At 44.4% G+C, this 23,468-nt stretch overlaps 1 protein-coding gene and 1 long non-coding RNA gene across 6 annotated transcripts; one reads left to right on the top strand and one right to left on the bottom strand.

The window, feature by feature from the left end:
• Positions 1 to 256: 256 nt before the first annotated feature.
• Positions 257 to 23,347, bottom strand: ccdc171 (coiled-coil domain containing 171). Of its 5 annotated transcripts, XM_080298753.1 has the most exons (25): positions 23,033 to 23,324; positions 22,418 to 22,568; positions 21,502 to 21,772; positions 20,933 to 21,083; positions 20,399 to 20,568; positions 20,055 to 20,201; positions 19,883 to 19,975; positions 18,838 to 18,998; positions 18,565 to 18,703; positions 18,242 to 18,445; positions 18,074 to 18,163; positions 17,480 to 17,650; positions 17,044 to 17,211; positions 15,436 to 15,603; positions 13,832 to 14,339; positions 12,411 to 12,527; positions 12,115 to 12,290; positions 11,900 to 12,034; positions 11,654 to 11,833; positions 1,883 to 2,028; positions 1,751 to 1,805; positions 1,510 to 1,641; positions 1,198 to 1,350; positions 964 to 1,077; positions 257 to 688 (listed from the first exon to the last, which is right to left on the bottom strand). In XM_080298753.1, the coding sequence occupies exons 1-25, from the start codon at positions 23,073 to 23,075 to the stop codon at positions 629 to 631; spliced, it is 3,903 nt and encodes a 1,300-aa protein (XP_080154879.1). In that variant the 5' UTR covers positions 23,076 to 23,324; the 3' UTR covers positions 257 to 628. The 5 variants fall into 5 exon arrangements, with proteins under 5 accessions (XP_080154879.1, XP_026018972.2, XP_026018969.2 ...); XM_026163187.2 differs by having other exon boundaries at positions 257 to 1,077; positions 23,267 to 23,347; XM_026163184.2 differs by having other exon boundaries at positions 257 to 1,077.
• LOC145425585 (uncharacterized) lies at positions 1,971 to 12,427 on the top strand. The gene is made up of 4 exons (XR_013906309.1): positions 1,971 to 2,111; positions 10,908 to 10,941; positions 11,289 to 12,057; positions 12,197 to 12,427. It is a non-coding gene; the product is annotated as an uncharacterized LOC145425585 (long non-coding RNA).
• Positions 23,348 to 23,468: the final 121 nt, after the last annotated feature.

Below are 23,468 nucleotides of genomic sequence, written 5' to 3'. Positions count from 1 at the left end.
TCAGTGTTCCTGAGATTTTTTTTTTTTTGCTTAGTTTATTTATTTAATTGTATAATTTTAATTTTCCTTTAAGTCATTTGTTTTCTACTTTTTCCTCTTAAGGACTCATTTTGTGTCTGTGATGATGTCCTGTGTCCTTAGAGATTATTTGGGGTTATTTTTTTGTTTGTGATCATTTTGCTCCTTTAAAAATTATTTGCTGTGTTCAGTTACTTACAGATTAGTAAAATGAAAATGCTGCCGTCACTCCTTAGTGTTTTATTTTCATTTTTAATTCCTAACAGTGAAAATCTGACAATAAATAAGTAAAAACAAATACAATAAACAAAAAAACATACATTTATATTTCTTTAGTTTTTCTGCTTTAGCTGGACATGTATCTGCTCGTGAGTTCTGTGTGCAAACAAACAAAATTTCAGCTCACACGAGAGCGAAAAAGTAACACGAACAGAAAATCTGCAGTGAGGTAACTGAGTAAAACCGACTGAACACACTAAAGAAGAATTTTCACGCTTTCTCTGTGATGTTTTCTTTCACATGAATCCTTTGAGAACGCACTCGGCCACAGCACACGAGCAGTAGCGTCTGAGTGACAGCAGCTCTGGTGGCAGCGGCAGCTGCTGATCCGTCACCGAGTCGCCGTCGTAACGCTCGACCATCTGGCCTTCAGGCGTCTGTCACCAGACAGCTGTGGAGAGAGCATGTTTGCCCGCTACTGCAGATGAATAAAGTTTTGGTTATTTGAAGGAGAAGTTTCTAAAATCAGAATGCCTCCACAACTTCAAAAAAGTGTTTCTTCTTCTGTGGTTTGTATCATTATATATGTGATCATTTCCGCCCTCCGCTCTTCACGTGACCTCTGGTTTTTTTTGTGGCTTTCTTCAACTTCGTTTGACCCACGGTGACTTTGCAAGAAGCCGATGTAGGGGAGGAACTTGCTTTTGATGGAGGGGTGGGGTTTACCTTAGAGGGGGAGTGGTTTACAGTGATCATCGGGTTCTTTGACAAATCACAGAGGGGAACAGCTTGAGGTATTTCCAAGTCAGCGACAGGAAAGGTTTCTGTGAAATCAGACACCTGAAGAGAAACAAAGGTAATATTTATTGTAAACAGGAATTGTTGCATGTATAAAAATAATTCATTACACTAAAGATAGAGGCTTATAGAGACCAGTATTTAAAGGAGAGGGAGTCTTACAGGAACAAAGGCCAAGTTGTCACGGAGACAGGCATCCTGCAGCTCGCTACGCAGTGCTGTCACATGACTGCGGTGGGCAGAGACTTCCTGCTCAAGCCAATCAATCCTGGAGCTGCAGGTGTGGCAGAGCTGAGAGACGGCGGAGAGAAAACTCTGCACAGGAAGAGAAACATGAAGGGATGAACTGAGAGCGGCGAAGGGTGGAGGCTAAAGAGGAGAGAAAGGTGTAGAAGGAAGGAAGGAAAGAAGGAAGGAAGAAGAAAGAAGGGAGAACATAAGAAAAGAAAGACACTTCCTTCCTCGCTCTGCTACCTGGCACGCTGTCGCCTCAGGAGCTCCCATGATGCTCTCTGCTCCACTCAACTCTAGGTTCTCGTGGGGTAACAGCAAGGGGCGGGGCTTGGCCTTCAGAGAGTGTTGTGATTGGATGAGACTGTCCCTGAACTGAAGAGCACACTGCATTGTTTCAACAACTGTGAGGCCCAGAGTGAGTTTTCAGCAGTCAAAGTGAGGTCACCTCACTGTGTGTGTGTGTTTGTGCGCATGTGTTCACCTGCTTGCAACTCGCCTCTGCAGCCTTCATGCAGCTGACCACACCGTCCCGACGTCTGAGAAACAACAACGTCAACAACCAACAATCTCACAGTAAACAAACTTCTGGGCGGAGGGAAAGAAGGCCCGCTACCTGCTGGCATCGCTCAGCTCTTCCTCAGCTCGCTGCAGCCTCTCCTCCACCTGCTTCTTCCCCTTCTGAATCCCTGATAGGTGCTTACCCAGAATCCTCAGTGAGCGCTCTTTCCGATTCACCTCCTGCCGAGCCTCTGACAGCACCTGGTGAGAGAGAGAGAGAGAGAGACCTAGAGTTACCTGAAAGTAACCGTCACTGCACCAGGGCTAAGGTGTCCACTGTGCAGGTGTGATACCCACTAATGTGTGATCACATTTATGTGAATTAATTTAAGTAATTTCACTTTCAATGTAAGTGATATTTCCATTTGGAAATGCCCTAAATAACTACAGTAATTGTAACAGGAAACTTGGTAACTACCCTGGGATATTTGTAGTGGACGCTTCATTTTTATACCAATAGGTGGCAGTGTGAGACCATGGTTTGGCCTGTTGTTAGCAGCCTGAAGCGCATGCTCCGCGCTGTTTTCTCATAATGGCGGAGTATTCAGGAAACGGCAAGCCACGTCTCCCTGTCTGATCATTTCTTTCCTGTTTACAGGTTCGTATCGTGCCCGAAATAGAATATAATAGCAATCACATCCATTATATAGCATAGACTAACCATTACGGTTGGAAAGTGAAAGCGTACAACATTGTGTAGTACAGTAAATTACACTTTTGTAAGTATTTGTTTACGGCTTTAGCAGCATGCTAAGGTTAGCATGTTAGTTTGGGTCGCACACCTCCTATGCTCTGTGATGTTAGTGATCGGCTCCACCGTTATCCTGTATTGTTTTAGTATCTTGTTTCTGCCATAAAGTGTTTCCGTGAATTCAGTGCACATGTCAAGATGGTGCTGATTATACCATTCTTTCAAGCTATTTGAGATTTATAGATTTGTCTTGTTGGAATTCATTTTGAACCAAGTCTTACAAGAAAATTGGTCATGTTTATAACATTGGAATGTGTTATGGAGAATGTGTGTGTGAGCTATGTTAAGAATAAGTAAATACACAGTTGTAATACTGTAAAAGTAATGAAAGGAGTGCATAATTGTGAATTTTAATAAATAATGGCGGAGTATTCAGGAAACGGCAAGCCACGTCTCCCTGTCTGATCATTTCTTTCCTGTTTACAGGACACATATATAGCTGTCTACAGGTGCTGCCACCCGGTACCTGTAACAGTTTTCTGGGGGCTCGTCCGGGATCAGTCCTGCCTTTGAGGCTGGGAGCTGATCCAGTAATACCGGTACTTTGGGCCAAGAGTGGCAAGAAAACACCGACAAGTCCAGTCTGCTGGTTGTTACCTACACCTGCTGCTGCCTGATGGAGAATAGATGCTACTGATTGTGCAGGAAATGCATTGGCCATGTGTCACAACTAGCGCAATGGACAAGTAGTAAGGAAAAAAAGATAAATAAGGACTGCTTGGTGCTGCTTGGTGCTGCTTGGTGCTCGGACCATCCCCCATCAAGGCAAAAACTGTACGAAAGCTGACATTGTGTGACCCACTGCAAGGGATAGGGAAGCAACCATGGCGGAAGGTGAGAGGAGGAGCTTGGTGTGGGCCATCAAGAAAGACCTTCTCACCCTCTCTGCTGATGAACTGTTCCAGATTGCCAAGTCTCTGGGTCCAGTGCCAGGAGTGGATCAGTCTTGCCTTAAGTCAGGGGATGAAGACAGCTGCTTCGAGTACATCAGTGGTTTCATGTGCAGTAAGGCTTTATTAGAGTCAGAAGATCAGGGCATGTCACACTTATTGTCACTGAAAGATGTTGTTGATGCTGTTACCCAGGGTCATGTTTCTGATTTGCAGATACAGGCTGCCACTGGTAATGATTCATGTGATCTATGTCTGATTTGCAGATACAGGCTGCCACTGGTAATGATTCATGTGATCTATGTCCAAATGCTCAGCCTCATGATGTCAGTGTTGAAATGAGTCCAACTAATGCAATGTTTTTAGAAGATGGTCATAATAGTGGTACAGAAGTAACTGACAGTGTGACCCAGAATACCAGCTCTACTGCTGTTTCCCAACGTGATATAGAACTACAAAAAAATACTCTTCAGTTACGAAGAGCTCTCTAAGAAAATTAAGCAGTACATGCCCACATCAGGTTCTCAACTCACCTCTCAGACACCATCACAGGCTCATTGTAGAAGCACACCACACAATGACAGCTTAGTTGAAACTCAAGCACCCATGAGACATGACAAGGTGGTGTCCCTAAGAGACTTGTCTTACCTCCATCGCAGGGAGTTTAAGATTCACGGGGGCCAGATTGGAGACCAGGGATCAGACATCAGTTATAACAGCATCTGCCGCCAGATTGAAGAGGGTCTCAAAGAACAGTTTAATGATGCCGAAATTGTGAGGGCTGTCATGAGAGTTATCAAACCTGGTAATTTCAAAGACATGCTAATGAACAAGGATGAACTGACAGTAGAGGAGCTTAAAGACTTCCTCCATTCTCACCTTGGTGAGCAAAACAACACAGAACTCTTCCAGGAACTCATGTGCACCAAACAAAGTGACAGTGAGACACCACAACAGTTTCTGTATCGAGTCATAGGTCTCAAACAAAAGATCTTGCTCACCTCGAAACATACCAACTCAGATGTAAAGTACTCAGCCAGTACAGTTCAGGATGTATTTCTTCATACTGTGTATCAAGGACTGGGCCACAAACATAGTGACATTCGTAGAGAGTTAAAGCCACTCCTTGCAGATGCCAATGTCACAGATGAGACTATCCTTAAACAAATGAAGAAAGTAATGAGTGATGAAAGTGAAAGACAGCGTCGTCTAGGATCAGTCACCCGTCAGAGAAACACCAATGTGCACAGCACACAAGTTGAGATTAACGGTATGCAGTGTCCTGTATTGAAAGAGGAAAATGCAGGAAAAAGACCTAAGGTGGATATGATCCAGCAGCTGTCAGAGAAAGTCGAAAAACTTGCAAGCATTGTTGAACAAATGACACAGTCACTACAAATAACAGCTGAACAGAGCAGCCAGTACAAGAAAATCAAAACCGATCACCACAGAGAAAGAAAGTATGGCTGTGAAAAGTGCATAGAACAAGACCGCCCCGACTGTCCCCACTGTTTTCACTGTGGTGAGGAAGGCCACCGCGCAGTTGGCTGCATGAAGAAAACAATACGTCAGGGAAACGGGAGCCGGTCCCTGTCACGGGACAAACAGTGACCGTGTCCCACTCTCCGTCCCAATCTGACCTATGTAGTACTAGTGAGACTGTTGCTGTAAGTTTGGCAAAGTGTGACGCTGACACCAAACATAATGTAGTGCCAACCCAGAGACAGAATAACCAAGAAAATAAATCTGCTATACTTCTTGGCAGTTCACCCAACAGTAAAAGTGAAAAATTAGCCAAACTAATTGGAAAAAAAGCGCTCACCCAGTGCCATCTAAATGGTTTAGCAGTTAGTGCTTTGTTGGACACGGGAGCTCAAGTGAGCATGATTGACAGAGAGTGGAAAAATAAGTATCTACCAGATACACCTGTAAGGTCACTTGATGAAGTCATTGATAATGAAGAAGAGTTAAAAGTCCGTGCTGTGAATGGTGACACTCTCCCATTTGATGGCTGGGTGCCAATCACAGTTAATTTGAGAGGGAATGAAGACCCTAATTTGTCAATAACTGTGCCTTTTCTTGTAAGCAGTTTTGTTTTGGAGAGACCGCTGCTGGGTTTCAATGTGATGGAGGAACTTGTGCAGGAACAACCAGGACGGTTCATGCCAACTCTCGTCACCCTGCTTTGCAATGCCATGTCAATACCAACAGAAAAGGCAGAGCTCCTGGTAAACCTCATCAAGGCTGATGAAGCCCCTGCACAATGTGGACGCCTGCGGACTGGCAGGTATGACACCCTTATTCCAGCGGGTCAGGTGATTTGGGTTAAGTGTCCAGTCTCACCTGCCATGAACCTGTCCGAATCTGTTTTCCTCTTTGAGCCTGATGATAACAACACACAGCTTGCTGAGCTAGATGTCTGTGAAGGACTGCTTGAAGTGCAAAGCACCAAGAGGCCCTTTGTAGAGGTACCTGTGGGCAACAACACAAAACATAACATCACACTACCAAGGAAAACAGCCCTTGGCAGTATTCATTCTGTTGAGAAGGTGATTACAATGGACTCACTAGGAGAATCTAAGCCCACAGTGACAGCCAATAGTGCCACCTCTACATCTACTCATACCAACTTACCCCTATGGCAGCCTCCTGTCGACATCAGCCATCTTAATGAGGAACAACAGGCAAAAGTTAACAAAATGCTTTGCGAGGAAGCTGGGGCTTTTGCTCGTGACAGTAGTGATATAGGATGCATACCCAGTTTGCAAATGGCAATCAACTTGAAAGATGATATCCCTGTTCAGAAAACCTACTCATCCATCCCTAAGCCACTTTTTAAAGAGGTTAAAGAGTACATACAAGAACTTTTGGTAAAAGGCTGGATAGTAAAGTCTCAGTCCCCGTACGCCGCCCCAGTCGTCTGTGTCAGAAAGAAAGATGGCAGTTTACGCTTATGCATAGACTATCGCCTTCTGAACAAAAAGACTGTTCCTGATCGACACCCACTGCCCAGGATACAGGATCTGATTGATACTCTGGGTGGGTACTCATGGTTTAGCATCTTAGACCAAGGAAAAGCTTACCACCAGGGTTTTGTAGCTGAGGGCTCTCGCCACCTCACTGCCTTCATAACACCATGGGGTCTTTATGAATGGGTTCGCATCCCATTTGGTCTCACAAATGCCCCAGCTGCTTTTCAGCGGAGCATGGAAGAGATGCTTGGCTCTCTTAGAGATGAATGTTGCATCCCATACCTCGACGATGTACTTTGCTATGCAAAAACATTTGACGACCATGTTGAGACCCTCCGCAAGGTTCTCCAGGCACTCCAAGAACATGGAGTAAAATTGAGGCCGGAGAAATGTGACCTCTTCAAACAAGAAGTCAGATATGTGGGTCGGCTTGTGTCCGCTGAAGGAGTCAGAATAGACCCGGCAGACCTGGAGGCTGTCAAAACCCTGACATCTAAGACACCTCAAACAGTTGGTGATGTGAGGAAGCTGGCAGGCTTTCTAAGCTACTACCGCTCGTATATCCAGGATTTTTCCCGGATAGCTAAACCAATCTATGAACTCCTTCAGACCAAGCCAGGCAAAACTCAGTGTCCAAAATCTGTGAGAAACAGCAAACACTCACAGCTGTCCTCTCGAGAGCACGTTGAGTGGACTCTAAAACACCAGAGAGCGTTAGAACAGTTGGTAACCCTCCTCACCAACCCCCCTGTTCTGACATATCCTGATTTTAGCCTGCCTTTCACATTGCATACAGATGCATCTGACCAGGGCTTAGGAGCTGTCCTGTATCAGCGTCAACATGGGAAATTGAGAGTAATTGGCTATGGATCTAGGACTCTGACACAAGCAGAACGCAATTACCACCTGCATAGTGGAAAATTAGAGTTCCTTGCGTTGAAATGGGCTGTATGTGAAAAATTCCGTGACTACCTGTACTATGCCCCACACTTCACAGTTTATACAGATAACAACCCCCTAACCTATGTAATGAGTACCGCAAAGTTAAACGCAGTGGGACATAGGTGGGTTGGAGAGCTCTCAGATTTCCGGTTCGACATCAGATACAGGCCAGGAAAGTCAAATGTAGACGCAGACACTCTTTCTCGTCTCCCCTTGGATATAGAGAAATATGAAACTGCTTGTACAGAGGGATTTCCAGATGAGGCAGTGAAGGCAGTCTGGGATGGAAGCCAGGTGGCCAGACAGAAAGATGTTGCTTGGGTAGCCATGCTCAATATCTCTTCTCTGGACCCCCATCAGCAGCCTCATATCAACTCGCTGAGCATCAGCCATGATGATCTAGTTAAAGCTCAAAGAGAGGATCCAGCCATTGGCCAAATCCTCAAGCTGAAACTAGATGGAGCAAAACTGACAGATGAAATACGCAAGATGGTAAGAGGAACTGCCCATAAACTCCTCCACGAGTGGGGTAAATTACATCTTGAAAATGACCTCTTGTATAGATGTACCAGTGACAGAAGACAATTAGTGCTTCCTGCCAAGTACAGGACTTTAGCATTAAGACATTTACATGACACGATGGGTCATGTTGGGACAGACCGAGTGCTACATCTCGCAAGGGACAGATTCTATTGGCCCTTTATGGCTAAGGACATTGAAGCCTATGTGACCCAGAAGTGTCCCTGTATCATGTCCAAGAAACCAGTAACACACGTCAGGGCTCCCATGGGTAGTATAAGATCGGACTACCCTTTAGAACTGGTGTGTATTGACTTTTTGCATTTGGAAGCCAGCCGTGGAGGGTATGAGTATATTCTCGTGGTAATTGACCATTTCACTAGATTTGCTCAAGCATACCCCACAAGGAACAAGAGTGGGAAAACAGCTGCTGAACGGATTTTCCAGGATTTCATACCCAGATTTGGATACCCATCCAAACTACATCACGACCAGGGTCGTGAATTTGAGAATGAACTGTTCAGGACACTACAGAAATTATCTGGTGTCGGACATTCTAGAACATCACCTTACCATCCTCAAAGTAACCCTTCAGAACGTCTCAACAGGACAATACTCCAGATGTTGAGAACATTAACCGAAAAGGAAAAAGTACAGTGGAAAGACCACCTCCCACATCTTGTACATGCGTACAACTGTACTCGACATGAGTCCACCGGCTACTCACCATTCTATCTCCTCTATGGACGACACCCGCATCTACCAGTTGATCTGCTGTTTGGATTGAAGGGGGAGAATGAAACATACTCACCTACAGGATATGCCAAGAAATGGGCCGAACGAATGTCGGAAGCTTATCGGATTGCTAGTGAAAATAGCAAGAAGTCTAGTGCAAGAGGCAAAATAACATACGATAAAAAGGCAAAAGGAGTCATGCTTAAGCCAGGAGACAGAGTTCTGGTCAGAAACCTCAGTGAGCGGGGAGGACCTGGCAAGTTGAGATCATATTGGGAGAGGACTATTTATATAGTAAAAGAGCAGCTAGCAGATAGCCCAGTTTACGTAGTCCATCCTGAAGCTGGAGACCCAAAAAGAACCCGAACATTGCATCGTAATCTGCTGTTACTTGTAAATGACTTACCTGTTCAAGTCACTCCCCCCCTGGCAAAGCCTGCGATTGGAAAGACAACACGCAACAGACGAAGGATGGAAAGATCTGCAGATGCACAAAGACAAACAGACATGTGGGATAACTCTGACAGCGGTTCTGAGAGTGATTGCTCGGGGTACTGGCTAAGAGCACCTGTTGAAAGGACCGTGAGAAGGAACCTGGACCATGAGCAACACCCTGCATCTCAGTCATACCAGACCAAAGAACCTATTAGAGTGACAACAAACACAAAAAATGGACATTCACCTGTGCAGACGATGGAAGACATACTGACTATGCCTGAGCATTCACCATCCGTCAGCATTGAACAATTCGAAGAGGAAACTGGGAGAGAATGCTCACACCTGCCATGTTCTCTGAGAGAGGAGATGGAAGAAATGGAAGTGGGTAGTGACAACCTATCTGAACCCAGAGGGTCTGGTGAGGAGTGTGAAACTCATTCGCAGTCTAACGTACAGGTTCAACCACCGGGACATACTTGTACGGACATTAGAAGATCTACCCGTCACAGGAAACCACGACAGTTTCTGACTTATGAATCACTGGGTAAACCCTCAGTGCAGTCACATGCGGCAGTTAATCTAGTTGGGGAACGCACAGCACCACAGTTACCTGCCACAACCATACCATCATACACTGTATTTCCATACCCACCATTGGCAATTGTGCCGCCCATGTGTATGTCACAGTCACCAATGTACTGCACCCCAATACCATACTCACCATACCAGTATCACGCATCACTGACCCCATCTGCATACACACCACCCCCACTGCTTGTTTCATAACTACTTCTTGGACTGATAAGAGTTAATAAGAATTTGAGAAGCAAAAGTTCAAAATGTCATGATTTTGTGAATGTTGGGAGCCATTTTATTTTTGTCAGGGAGTGTGTGATACCCACTAATGTGTGATCACATTTATGTGAATTAATTTAAGTAATTTCACTTTCAATGTAAGTGATATTTCCATTTGGAAATGCCCTAAATAACTACAGTAATTGTAACAGGAAACTTGGTAACTACCCTGGGATATTTGTAGTGGACGCTTCATTTTTATACCAATAGGTGGCAGTGTGAGACCATGGTTTGGCCTGTTGTTAGCAGCCTGAAGCGCATGCTCCGCGCTGTTTTCTCATAATGGCGGAGTATTCAGGAAACGGCAAGCCACGTCTCCCTGTCTGATCATTTCTTTCCTGTTTACAGGTTCGTATCGTGCCCGAAATAGAATATAATAGCAATCACATCCATTATATAGCATAGACTAACCATTACGGTTGGAAAGTGAAAGCGTACAACATTGTGTAGTACAGTAAATTACACTTTTGTAAGTATTTGTTTACGGCTTTAGCAGCATGCTAAGGTTAGCATGTTAGTTTGGGTCGCACACCTCCTATGCTCTGTGATGTTAGTGATCGGCTCCACCGTTATCCTGTATTGTTTTAGTATCTTGTTTCTGCCATAAAGTGTTTCCGTGAATTCAGTGCACATGTCAAGATGGTGCTGATTATACCATTCTTTCAAGCTATTTGAGATTTATAGATTTGTCTTGTTGGAATTCATTTTGAACCAAGTCTTACAAGAAAATTGGTCATGTTTATAACATTGGAATGTGTTATGGAGAATGTGTGTGTGAGCTATGTTAAGAATAAGTAAATACACAGTTGTAATACTGTAAAAGTAATGAAAGGAGTGCATAATTGTGAATTTTAATAAATAATGGCGGAGTATTCAGGAAACGGCAAGCCACGTCTCCCTGTCTGATCATTTCTTTCCTGTTTACAGGACACATATATAGCTGTCTACAGGTGCTGCCACCCGGTACCTGTAACACAGGCTTGCAGGCATCTTTTCCACATTAACTGTGAAGGTAAATTATTGACAACATCACCATTAAACAGCTCACAGTAAACAACTCTAGGTTCTCGTAAGGTAACAGCAAGGAGTGGGGCTTGCTCCTCCTGTTGGTTATTAATGTAGAATATTAATGCTAGATTTTTGATTTGTACCTTTTTGTATATTTAAAATCCGTGCAGTTTGACATTAAACATGATAGCATCAGAGAGAGCGTCTCACTTTCTAAGTTCCAGTTCACCCAGTTCTTACATTGGTTTTGAAATGTGTTTAAAGCTTTATCTACCCACCTATTTGTGGAAACAGATGATGAATTGTTTTCCACCAAACTCCACTAACTAAACTTTAACTTTTCTCTGACAGGATGACGGGGCTGCGGTCAGACTTTTCTAGTTTGTGTCTGAACCAAAGGATCAAAACACCAAAGTCACGTAACAGGGCAAACTTGCCCGATCAATCGAGGCAGCAGGAGGCAGTTCTGTGTTCTGTGAGGTAAAATTACTGTTTTTATGAATGGAGTCTGGTGGACAGCAATTTGGGTGACTTCCTGCTTACTGTAGAAAGGGCTGTTTGACAGAAGGCAAAGTGGTGAACATGTTCTCAATAGAGCGTCCATCAAACCCAGGTCGAGTCAGATTCTGTGTGGGCGTGGCCTAATCCCACCTGCTGCAAGTAACACACTTGTTGATGTTCAAAAAGAGCAGAGTGAATATTTGTGTGTGGCGTACCTGTGTGGTCTGTCTCAGTGTGCGCTGTGTTTCAGCTTGCTCGGCAGCATTTTCGTCGACTTGCCGCTGCAGCGTGTGCAGCTGGTTGGACTGTTCCTGGATCAGCATCTGAGCCTCCTGCTCTCTGCTCAGAGCCTGACGGAGCTCCACGCACACACTCTGGAAACGCTCGTCTGGTACCTGAACACACACACACGTACGTCATGAAGGTGTTTAGCATGCAGGTGTGTGTGTGTTTTGCCTCACCATTCTGCTCGTCTCCTTCCGGAGTCCTTTCCTCAGATTGGCCACCTCCAGCCGCAGGCTCCGCCTCTCCACCTCTGCCGAATGCAGCCGCTGGCTGAAGACCAGGAAATGCTGCTGGAGGACCGACACCAAACTCTGCTGGCGCACAGAGGTCAAAGGTCAGCAGAGGGAGACAGTTTCTCAGATAAAATTGAGTTTCTTTTGTGTTTAGCGACCTTTGTGTCAGACTGCAAAGACGTCAGGCTACTCAGACCGAGCCTCATTCGGCTGCTCAGTGTCTCCTCCTTCACGCCACAGGATGATAGGCTGGACTCTGATTGGTCGAGGAGGAGATCAAGGAGGCGGGACAAGCCTGCGCAAGCCACTGAGAGCAAGAGTGGAGGGGACGAATCTCGAGAAACAAAAGAAACAAGATTTTTTTGAGGAGGTCTGTGTGTGTGTGTGTGTGTGTGTTTGTTTGTGCGTGTGTGTGTTTGTTTGTGTGTGTGCATGCGTGTGTGTTTGTGGTTACCAGAGTCTCCCAGAGCCTCCTGCAGGTCAGACATGGAGGTCAGGATGGTGGATGAGAGACGTTTAGATCCAAACAAACGAGCACAAAGACCTTCACGACCGTCAGTCAGCTTTTTGTCTAAATAAAAAAAAAAGAAAAGTTTCTCAGTTTCCTTTTGTTTTTTTAAACACACTCCACCAAACATTTATCATGAATGAAACACTTATTAATGTCTGCCAATGAACTAACTGTGCCAAAACTCTAAGGTTTTATAAATCAGGACATGAAAATCCTTCAATCTTAAAATTTGGGAAATCCCAAACCAACTACAAAACACAACATATCACACTGTCTCATTATTTACTTTTTAAAAATGGCGTCTAAATCCAGGAGTGACGTGTGAAAAACTAAGTCCACCCTTACTGCGCCCACAGGAATTCAGAGGCTAAGCAGCAGCCACGTGCTGATAATCAAAAACACTCAATTAAACTCACGATCATGTGTGAGTGCCTCTATGACAGCAGGAGAAAGCCATTGTTAAACAATCTGAACTCCATCTCTACAGTCAGAACAGATTAATCCCACATGGAAAACATTGGAGGCTGCTGCCAAACTTCCTGCTGCTGCTGCAGTGGACCTCCCCGCAAATTCACTCGGAGTGTAATTTGAGGCCCTACGGTCCTCAGTTAGCACGCTAAATGCTCGAGTTCTCAAGACCCTGCCTCTTCACTCTTAAATAAGGTAGCATGGTTTAATTGCATCTGAAGAAACCGCAAGACTTCTGGAACGATGTGACCGATGGGCACATGAGAGCAAAGCAGAGATGTTTGTCCATAATGCCCAACACCATGTTTGGAGAAAACTAAACACCTCATACCAACTGTCTGTTTGTTATTTAAGATTCAAATGTGAGGAGATGCATCCGACAGCTAAAGCTTGGCTGAAACCAGGTCATACGACAGGACGACGATCCCACCAAATTAACCAAGTCCAGACTTCAACTTGATTGAAATGCTGTGGAAGGACTTTAAGAGATCTGTGCACAAACCTCAATCATCTGAAGCAATGCTGTGAAGCAGAGTGGGACAAATTTCCTCCACAGAGATGTGAGAGATCGATAGTCAGGAAGTGATGACTTCAACTTCTTGCTGCTAAAGATCGTTCCACAAGCGACTGAATCGTGGGCTGAACTGTTTTTCACAGGACCGCAGCTCCACAGCATGTATGTGAGTCTGGTAGCTTGTCATTACACTGACACTCAGATACACAGTATTTACGCTGCTCTCTCAGCTGCTGTACAACGTCAGTGACACACAGCAGTGCAGCACAGTCTGTGTGTGCCTCTCTAACATCAGTGTGTTACCTTCTGAAGACGGTGTTTCCTTGAGCTGCTACAAACACACTGAAAGTGTTTCCTTTCTTGTTTGTGGAGGTGTGTGTACCTGCTGTGTCTCGACCCTTCTGTGTCGCCGTATCCGCCCCTCCACAGACGCAGACAGCTGGAGCTCCGCCTCCTCTCTCCAGACGAAGCAACACTGTCGTGTTCCTGGCCAGCGAACACCACCTCCTCACTGCCAGCACAGCGCACACAGTCCTCCTCCACCTCTTCGTTGCCCTCCTCGTCCTCTCTCTCTTCTTCTCTTCCTCCTTCTCTTGGTCTTTCTCTCCTTCCAGAGCATCAACCAGCCTCCTCACCTCCTCCTCCAGCTGCTCCCGCTCTGCCAGCTGCCGGCACAGGAATTTCTTCTGCTCAGAAAGCCCACACAGACGGTGGTGAGCGTGCCTCAGCGCTCCACCCAGCAGGGCGCAGGCTAAGAAGAAGGACGAGGACTCCTTGCGGCTTCGAGAGAGGAGGCCTCTGAGCTGGGAGAGGTCAGAGGTCAGCGAGGAACAGCGTTGCTCCAGAGAGGAGGTGCGATCACGGAGAGAGTCGCACTGAGAGCGGCAGAGCTGGAACAAAACGTGGAGGGGTTAGCATCCAAAATCAGAAACACGCTGGTTCAGCAAAGAGAAGGAAGTGGGCGGAGCTGATGTGTATGCCGCCTCCAACGTAAAAACACACAAACAAACAAAATCTGCCATTTTCAGATCTTAGGTAACTGTGCACGTCTGGTATTAACACGGAGTGTGAGTATTTATTACACGGCGTGCTGCGGGGAAAAGCCTGTTTGAGTCTAAGGTTTATTTTTTAGCACCTGGCGGCTCTTTTTTGCTTCTCATCCGTAAACTCTCTGCATTCTCTTTCACGTGATTCGGTTTATTTTGAACCAGACGATGGAGCCACACTATGGTTTTACCGTCGTTGTTGCTAACGACAACGCATAAAAACAGGCGCTTGTCCGTCTGTAGTGTGGTTATATTACATATAAGAGAAAGAGAGAACTTTAAGAAATTAATATAGCCACTACAGCGACCATCAAAACGATAAAAAAATATCGCCGTAAACAGTTTATTTTGCAACACCGCGAAACAAACGATAGCGTAAAATGAAACGATAGATGTTTTTATATCGTCATCCGATATATATCGTTATATCGAACAGCCCTAATGCTGGGTGTCACGGTATTTTTAATGGTGACAGTTGTTTACACGGTTAAACAAAGCTACTTATTTTCTTTTACATTAAACATGAAATGTGTTAACATGTCTTTTCTTCTCTGCTTTCGCATTTATTGCGTTTTCATGAGAAAAAACGTGTAAAGTGTGACGCTGCTCAGTGACACAAAGGTTGTAATAACTTTGTAACAAATCCCTATTAAGCTTTGCCTTTTTCTGCTCTTCACTCTTCGGTGAACTTTTTCTGTTGTAAATGTTGCTGCAGAGAATTTTATGCTTTCGGAGACAACAAAGTTGGAAGTGAACAGATGATTTTTGTATCTGTCGTCTCGTCTCTTCGGAGAATCTGACCAAAGGGACTGATAACTGAAATCTTTCTGCTTCCATCCTGCTGATTCAGCTCACAGTGCCTCTGTCGCTGCAGGGCGACGTGACTGACGTACACGAGGCGCTGAAACACCCCAGGGATGAGTGTGTGTGTGAGTGTTACCTGCAGCTCGCTCTGCAGCCCCCTCACAGTGTGCGTGTGCTGTCTGCTCCACTCCTCCTCCCTCCTCCTCACGCTCTCCTCCAGACGGGACAACACACACTCCTGATTCCGCTGCAGCTCGCGCACACACACACTCTTCTTGTCGCACACGCTCTGCAAGTGGGCGATCTGCAGCGAGAGAGCAAAGAAAAACAGGGTGGGGGAGGGGCAACATTTTAGCCACATGGGAAATATAATGTTCACAGTCTGTCAGCAAACTGTTGCAGATGTGTCACAGCTGGCAGGTACAGGAAGTGAAACCTTGTAGCTCAGTGTCACCTCACCGGTTTGTGAAAATACTCTGAGGGTCTCAGGCCTCTGAATGACGCCACAGTCCTGGACAAGACCCCAATTTATTCATATAGTCAGGAAGCTAATGTTAGCCGGCTCGCTCCTATATCGCTTATCAACATGTTTGCTAGCATTAAACAAGATAAAGCCACTTTTATCAGATGAAGCCCATTTAAACAAACAGAAATTTGACTGGCATTCGAGTAAAGTTCTTTCACCATCAAAATATCAATTGATTCAAATTCAACACTCAGACTGTCTATATTTTGACTAACATATTATCAAGTAGGCAAACACATCTAAATGCAAGTTATCTACAGCTGTGACCACACAGGAACTGATTCCCTCTGACATGATAGCCAGAAACCATACACACTACGTCACTACTAGGCAGACCCTGGTCTATTACTAGATTTTAGATTTATTAACCTGGCGCAACTTCTCTTGTATTTACAGCACAGTAATTTCAATCTGTAAAACTGTAAAATGTAAATAAGGACAAAGAAAAAGGACGAACCTTAAACTACATCTTTGTGAAAAATAATTAAAACGCAATAATAAATAATTAAACATCGTTGAAATCTTGTAGAATTGTACTTTCTTTGTTTCATTTGACAGCCAGTTGCTGATTGTATGCAGTCACTGATGCAACTGTTAGGCTACTTCAAATTATAACTTGTCATCCTGCCATAGAAGGACAATGACATTCAGCATCTACAGGTGACTCTTGGTGACACAAAGTGGCTCTGAGATGTATTTTCTCAACATCAAGGAAAACCAGTGAAGCAATGGGATTGACAGATACTGGTGAGTAACTCATGAAAGCAGAGTGAACACGTTTAAGGGCAACTAGAGTTTAAATAACCCTGTGGTGACCAGGTTTGGCACTTGCACCTAAACAATTTACCGTTTTTCTTAAGATCTGGCTGTGAAAGAAGTTAGTCAAGGCAAACAAAGTTCTCACTAACAACAAATTTTATTGGCTCTGTACCAAAGGAACAATCATCAGAGCTGCAGTGATTAGTCAATCATACTTTTATTCTTGGGGTCTGAAGAGTAGAGCTGAACAGAAAACACCTGAAACGAAACCTGGATTGTTTCTAATGACAAGCAGGGGGCGACTCATCTGGACTTCACTTAATCCTGGTTTCAGATTCTAGTTTCAAGTCTTATTAAATAAAACACATTTATTTTATAAATTGTGTTCATATGAAAGTAAAAAATGTTTTTGAGGTGAAGACAGGATGGGTATCAGTGGGTGAATTCAGCTTGGTTTACCTTGTTGTTGGCTTTCTTGAGGTCAGAGGTCAGCTGGTCCACCTGCTCGCTGATGACATCACACAGCTCCTTCCAGGTGAAGTTACCCAGAATGCTCTGGGATTGATCGAGGAGGACGCAGCCAGCCAGCAGGCGCTGGTAGAGGCAGTAGAGGAAGGACAGATGGGCCTGACACACAGACAGAGGCTCAGTATGAGGAGGCTGTAATGCATTTAAGCCTCAGCTGTAATGATATAATGACATCATGCTGCTGAGAGAGCAGGCTCAAACTGTGACTCTGCTGCCACACAACACACACAACACAAGTGTTTAACTGACAACGTTTCACTTTTTTCATTTAAATTGAGTCAACAGAAGATAAAAATAGTTTGAAAGTAACGGACAGATTAATGCAGCACCAGAATTATAACAAATGTTAAAAATCTCGATTCAGCACCGTCGACTCTTTCTTGTAGTGTTCAGTTATCTCCTGGACGTCTGCTGTCCTCTCCTCCCTCTCTCTCTGCAGCTCGGCCTCCTGGCTTTGACTCTGTGTCGACCAATCAGAGCTCTCCTGGCGTAAGCGAGACACCTCCTCCTTCAGTTTCAGCGTCTCCTGCTGAGACTCCTGGAGAAGAAAAGAGAGAGAAAAACAGGTTGAGACATAAAAATGTCCTCACCTTCCAACAAACCAGAAAATGTCTTTGCAGATTACACAGAGATCCTGACCTTCCAGCAACGTACTGAGAATCTTTAAATAAACGTCCTTTGAAAGTAACAGTCCCTGCTTCACAGAGACACACTTGTGTTAGTCCCATCTGTCCAAAAAAGCAAACTTGGTGTTTCCACTCTTATGTCTGCTTATATCACGTCATGTGATTTATATACATGCTGGATTCTGTCTATCAAGGAGCACTTTTATTTATTTTTACCGTTATTTATTATGTAAAAAAGAAAACTCATCCAGTGCTCCTGACTTTTCCAGCACTGGCAGTCCACATTAGTCCTATCGTTGTCTGGGATTCCATTTAGGATAAAGACCTGTACTTACATCAATCTGACTCCTCTGATCTGAGGTCAGCTGCTGAAGAGTCTGGTTCTCCTCCTGCAGCTTCTCCGACACCAGCAGCAGATCCTGGAGCTGCCACAGAAGAAGAGCAGAGGAATAAAATCACAATTCACCAGAAGAAACGCAGAAATAAACGAGAGGAATCTGTACCTGTCTGTCAGCGTCTAACAGCCTCTGCTGGTATGAGCTGAGCGTGGTCCTCAGCAGCTGCAGGACTTCAGCAGGAAGACTCTGTTTCCCATCATCCTCTGCAGGTTGCGCTGATGGTTCGCTGGTGTGCTGCTGCAGAGCGCCTCTGATCTGTTTCACACAGGTCACAAACGCCTCCTCTGTGTCGCACTGCCTCTGAACGGCCTAAACACAGTTCACAGAAATGAGCAAGAAGAATTCAGATATGATCGTAGCGCGACATGCACACGACACACAAACATGAACACACCAAGTTAAAGTGTGTGTGTGTGTGTACGTTTTACCTGCTCCAGCAGTGAGTGTGTGTTTGCATGCTGTCGTTCCTCCTCCTCAAGTTTTTCTGAGAGGTCGTAGGTCGTCTTCCTCTCCGTTTCCAAAGCAGCGCTCATGACAGACTTGCACTGCTCGTACTCTAACTGCAACCTGTGCACATGTTAGAAATCCCAATTACAGACAACTAAAGAAAATACATCCAGCCTTTAGTGATGTGATTGGTTGATTAGATCAGATGACAGTTTATATATTTTTTTTAGCCGCATTTTCTGCAGTGACCTCACCGCTCCAGAGCGCGCTCAGTGCTGCTGCTCCTCTCTCTCTCCCGGCTGTAAGCGTTCTCCACCTCTCTGAACTGAGCTCTCAGCAGCTCCAGGCTGCTCTGTGCCTCCTGCTGGCCGGACCGCTCCACCGCCACCGCCGCCTCCAGGTCCCGCACACGCAGCTGGTGGTTACATGAACAGGGAGAGATATTGATAAGACTTCATTGATACTTCAGTGATTCTTTATGAGTTCCTTTAGTGAATCGTTTTTATTTTAACCTCCTAGGACCTGGCGTCCACATATGTGGACATCACATTTTGTGTTATTTAGACCAAAATACCCAATTTTGCTCTACAGGGGCCTGATATCCACCTACGAGGACATTATACTGCTACTGTACTATCAAAATTTTAAACGAATGTCCTCATATGTGGCTCTCATTTTTCTTAGAAACAAAAATCAAGTAAAAAACAAATCTGGTAATTCTTTGTTTTTACATTCATCAGGTCCCAATCAGCCCAAATATCAAAGAGAAATTAAAAATGCTGTGGAAGAGTTCGGGTCTTAGAAGGTTAAGAACTTTGGCTAGCACAGATAGATCAGATATTGGTCTATAATTAGTTACAACTGCTGGGTCACCTCCTTTGTTGTGGGAGGCTCTGCCACAAAATGCGCTGCCAGCGTCAAAAAGTAAGGATCTATTAAATCAGTCCTGAAGATTTTCTATGATCTAACACTTTAAGAGCATTATGGACAGAAAAAGGGACAAAGTTAAATGGCTGACTGATGTACACCGTATTGCACTACAAAGGGCCTAACTTTGACTCAAAGTGCTTGCTTTGAAGCCGGGATGTTGTTTTAAACCAAAGCGTTCACCTTGTTTGCATTTTTAACAGCTTCACAGGTTCTGAACTCGAGCTGGTCCTTGATTCGAGTTGTGGATCACACAGAGATTTTATCTGATCCAAGGTGTTTAAAAAACTATTGATGTGTTTTCTCTGTTAGTGAAAACCTCTCTGCACTTTAATTGAATATGTTAAAGCTCCGACTCTGCGCGTTTGTTACCTGGACGATCTCAGAGTTGAACTTTGTCTCCAGGTGAGCACCTCGCTCTGCCTCGATGTTCGACTGAAGAGACTTCACCCTCTGCTCCAGCAGCTGGAGAGAGAAGACACACATCTGTTCTTCCTCCCGTTTCCCACCCAATGTTAAAAACAGGAACAGGGTCTGGCCTCACCTCCTTCTCCCTGCGGCTCCTCTCCTCTCTCTCCATCAGCTGCTTTAGCTCGTCGGCACGTCGTCTTTTCACCTCGGCCTCCTTCTCTCGCTCCGTCTGCAACTTGGCCAGCCTCGTCTCTGACTCCTCCAGAGCAACCTCCTGATCCTTGCAGACCAGAAGACACAAACCAAACCCCAAGAAACTTGTTTGAGGGTGAAGAAATACTGGATTCAATCTGTTTTTCAGCCCATTATTAGGCTGGTAAATGACATAATGTTTTAATCATGTTTAAGTTACATTTCTGAGTTTTTCTTTGTCACATGAAGACTAAAAACAGAGCTCTTTTCTGTTGTGACTCTAACCTTCAGCAGTTGGTGCAGTCTCTGGTTTTCAGAGCTGAAACTCTGAATCAGTCGATCTCGCTCCTCCACCTCACGCTGCGAAGCGTGCCGGTCTCCCTCGCTGGCCTGCCGCGTGATGTCCAGAGCTTTCTGCAGCTCCTCGACCGCCTGCTGGAGCTGCGCCGCTCGCTCTAACACACAAACACAAACATTGTCAGAGCTGTCGGTGCTCTAAGCCACGACGTTTATAGAGCAAGGGATTGATGCGGTCCTGCTGAGGACAGGATTTCTTGAGTACAGATGAAGAGTTCTTATATTTCTTTGACTTGTCGACATGAAAAACTCTACAAGGACAGAACTTTGTAGCACTTCATTTCACAGATCACTCTACAATCAAAAAGGAAGGACTATTAAAAGTCTGCTCTGTTAAAGTGACATCATGTGTTGCACTAAACTACACTGCCAGCTTTATTCTAATTGGCCGATTTCGGGAAGCCTGCTCCTGCGGGGGATCGCACGCAGCATGAAGCAGAAAGGTGCGTTGGATTCGTGTACCTGTGAGCGCCTGTTTGTCTCTGCTGAGCTCGGTGATTCGCTCGGCATCTCTGCGGCTCAGAGTCAGTTGGTACTGAAGCTCCACCCTCTGAGCCTCGCCGCGCTCCACCGAACACCGGAGCCGGGTCAGCTCTGCCTGCAGCCGACACACCTTAAACACCACAGTAACCACACACACACACTTACATTATTATTATTTATTTGTAGCTGATTATTTATCATTTGCTAATTATTAATTTCTGTCCAAAGTTTTATCTTTCTATCTTGAACATTTTGGATTTTCGATGCATTATTTGCACTTTTTTGCCAAAACTCTGAACCTTCTTTCTCACTCCTTCATATCTTTTAATCATAATTATGATTTTCATCTTTGGTCACAATTTCAGGTGACTTTATTAAACGATTCACCTCTGTTTAGACTGTTTAGATGACATGAAGGGGGAAATTAGCTCTTGAGAGCCAAACCGTTTTTGTAGCAGGCTGTAAACATGTTTAAAGTTGGACATTTTGCTGCTGGAGCCTCAAGTGGACATTAGAGGAACTGCAGGTTATGATTGGCTGTAGCTCACCTCCTGGTTGTGGCTCGCCTTCAGCTGCAGTTTCTCTTTCTCCACATCGTTGACTCTCCACCTGAGCCTCCTGCAGTCCTCGCCCCCATCGTGCCCTTCTGACGCCACCCTCCTCCCTCCCCTCCCCCCATGTCCTCCGCTTCTGTCTTTCCCTCTTCCTCTCTCTTCCCACTCCTCTTCCTCCTCTCCTTTCCTCTCAGCCCTCCTTCTTCGTCGGTCTCCTACTGCCTGCTTCTGTTTCTGCTGCGGAGCGTCAAAGCTCAAATTTGACCTGAAGAAAGCAAGAAACTATTTTTTAATTTTTTTTATTAAATACCCACATAACAGCTTAACTTAATCTCAGAAATGTGATTTTTTTTATGTAATAATTTTTAAATTTAGCTGATGCTGTGAACACCTTCAAAGAGCAGATTGTTTTTAATCAGCCTTCTGTCCAGATTCTTCAGATTCTTCAAAAAAAAAAAAAAAAAATCGACATTTTTGTTTAATTTCCACCTTATCTTCTGACTTTTTATCTCAAAATTCACAGAATCTAAAGCTCATTTCGCCACATTTTTATGACTCATTTATACCATTCATAAAAGACTAATTTCAACATTTATAATGTCGTGTTGTGTTGTACGTGGGACAGTTTTCCAATGTACTATTGTACTATGTATGACTGTGCAATGACAATAAAGAGTTATCTTAAGTAAAAATTATAACTTCTTATATAGTAGCCTTTTTAAGATCTTTTTAAAAAATATGTCGAAGTATGCTTTTAACCCCCCCCCCCCCCCCCTTCAAACTGTTCCCTTTTTGGCTGTTATTTTAGTTTAAATCTTAAAACTAAAGAAAAAACAGTCATTTAATTCTTCAATCATCCAAAGTTTACATTTTTAAGGCCAACTAGGTCTTAAAATTTGCCTGCACCCACCTTGCCTTGTCCTCCCCGGAGCTCCGGGCTCTGCTGCCCGCGGGTCTCTCTTCGATATCCCGCGGCTCTGCTCTCCTCTCCCCGCTCTCGCTTCGGTCAGGTTGTCTCCTCCTCTTTGCTGTTTCCGTCTGCATATCTGAGTTCAGTGAACCTGGAATTGCATTTAAATGTCTGTTACTGTCACGCCTGAAGCTGTCCGATTTCCTCTTTGTGACCCCGGAGACTCTTTTGGTTGCTCAGACGCTGCTGTTGCCCTGCCAGCAGACGCACACGAAATTACAGCGAGCTCTGTTTACAAATCGTCTAAGTTCATTATTGCCAACAAATAATAAAGCTTGCACAAGTTCTACAAAAACAGTTACGACTAGTGATGAATAAACGGACCAGGTGATCAATTCGGCATCAGTAACAGAGCCCCCCAAAAAACCGTATTTCCGCAAGATTTCTACTTTATAACTTAAATCTCTACGTGTATCCTCAAGCGCTATAAATACTTGTCAGGTGTTTCCTGTTGGGATTTTTGTCATTTTACATAAGTCTTTGTTGGCTTAAATGTGTACCGAATTATTTAAAATACTGTCTTCATCCTAACCAAATTGTTGAGTTTTCACTTACCTCTCTGACACTTGCTATCTATCGAGTCAGCGACGAACTCCATTATTTTGTGAATGAAGCTTTGTTCTCGTACGATAAACAGTCCCGAAAAATACTCTTACTTAATAAATAACCAACATTGGAGGGTTTTTTAAGCTTCAAACCCGTGTTTAATCATTATGCGACGCTCAGTGTCATCTTATCTAAGCACATATTTAGAAAGAAAACGTTTAAAACACTGTTATTAACACTTACTGTCGCACTAAAACCGAAGCCGTTTGAATCTGACGCCATCTTTAGCGTCAGTACGTCGCTTCCGGATCAGCGCTGGATTGGCTGGTTAAAGTTTTTTATTTACGTATTTATTTTTATTTGTTTTGAATGCATTTTATTTATCTTATACTCAATTTTAGAGCAGTTTATCAGATTAAATTATATTTCATTAAATTTAGTATTT

The sequence above is a fragment of the Astatotilapia calliptera genome, chromosome 3 (genome assembly GCF_964374335.1).
Source record: "Astatotilapia calliptera chromosome 3, fAstCal68.1, whole genome shotgun sequence".
In the NCBI taxonomy this organism is placed as follows: domain Eukaryota; kingdom Metazoa; phylum Chordata; class Actinopteri; order Cichliformes; family Cichlidae; genus Astatotilapia; species Astatotilapia calliptera.
Note: the sequence above shows the minus strand (reverse complement) of the source record. Positions and strands in the feature narration are given on the sequence as shown.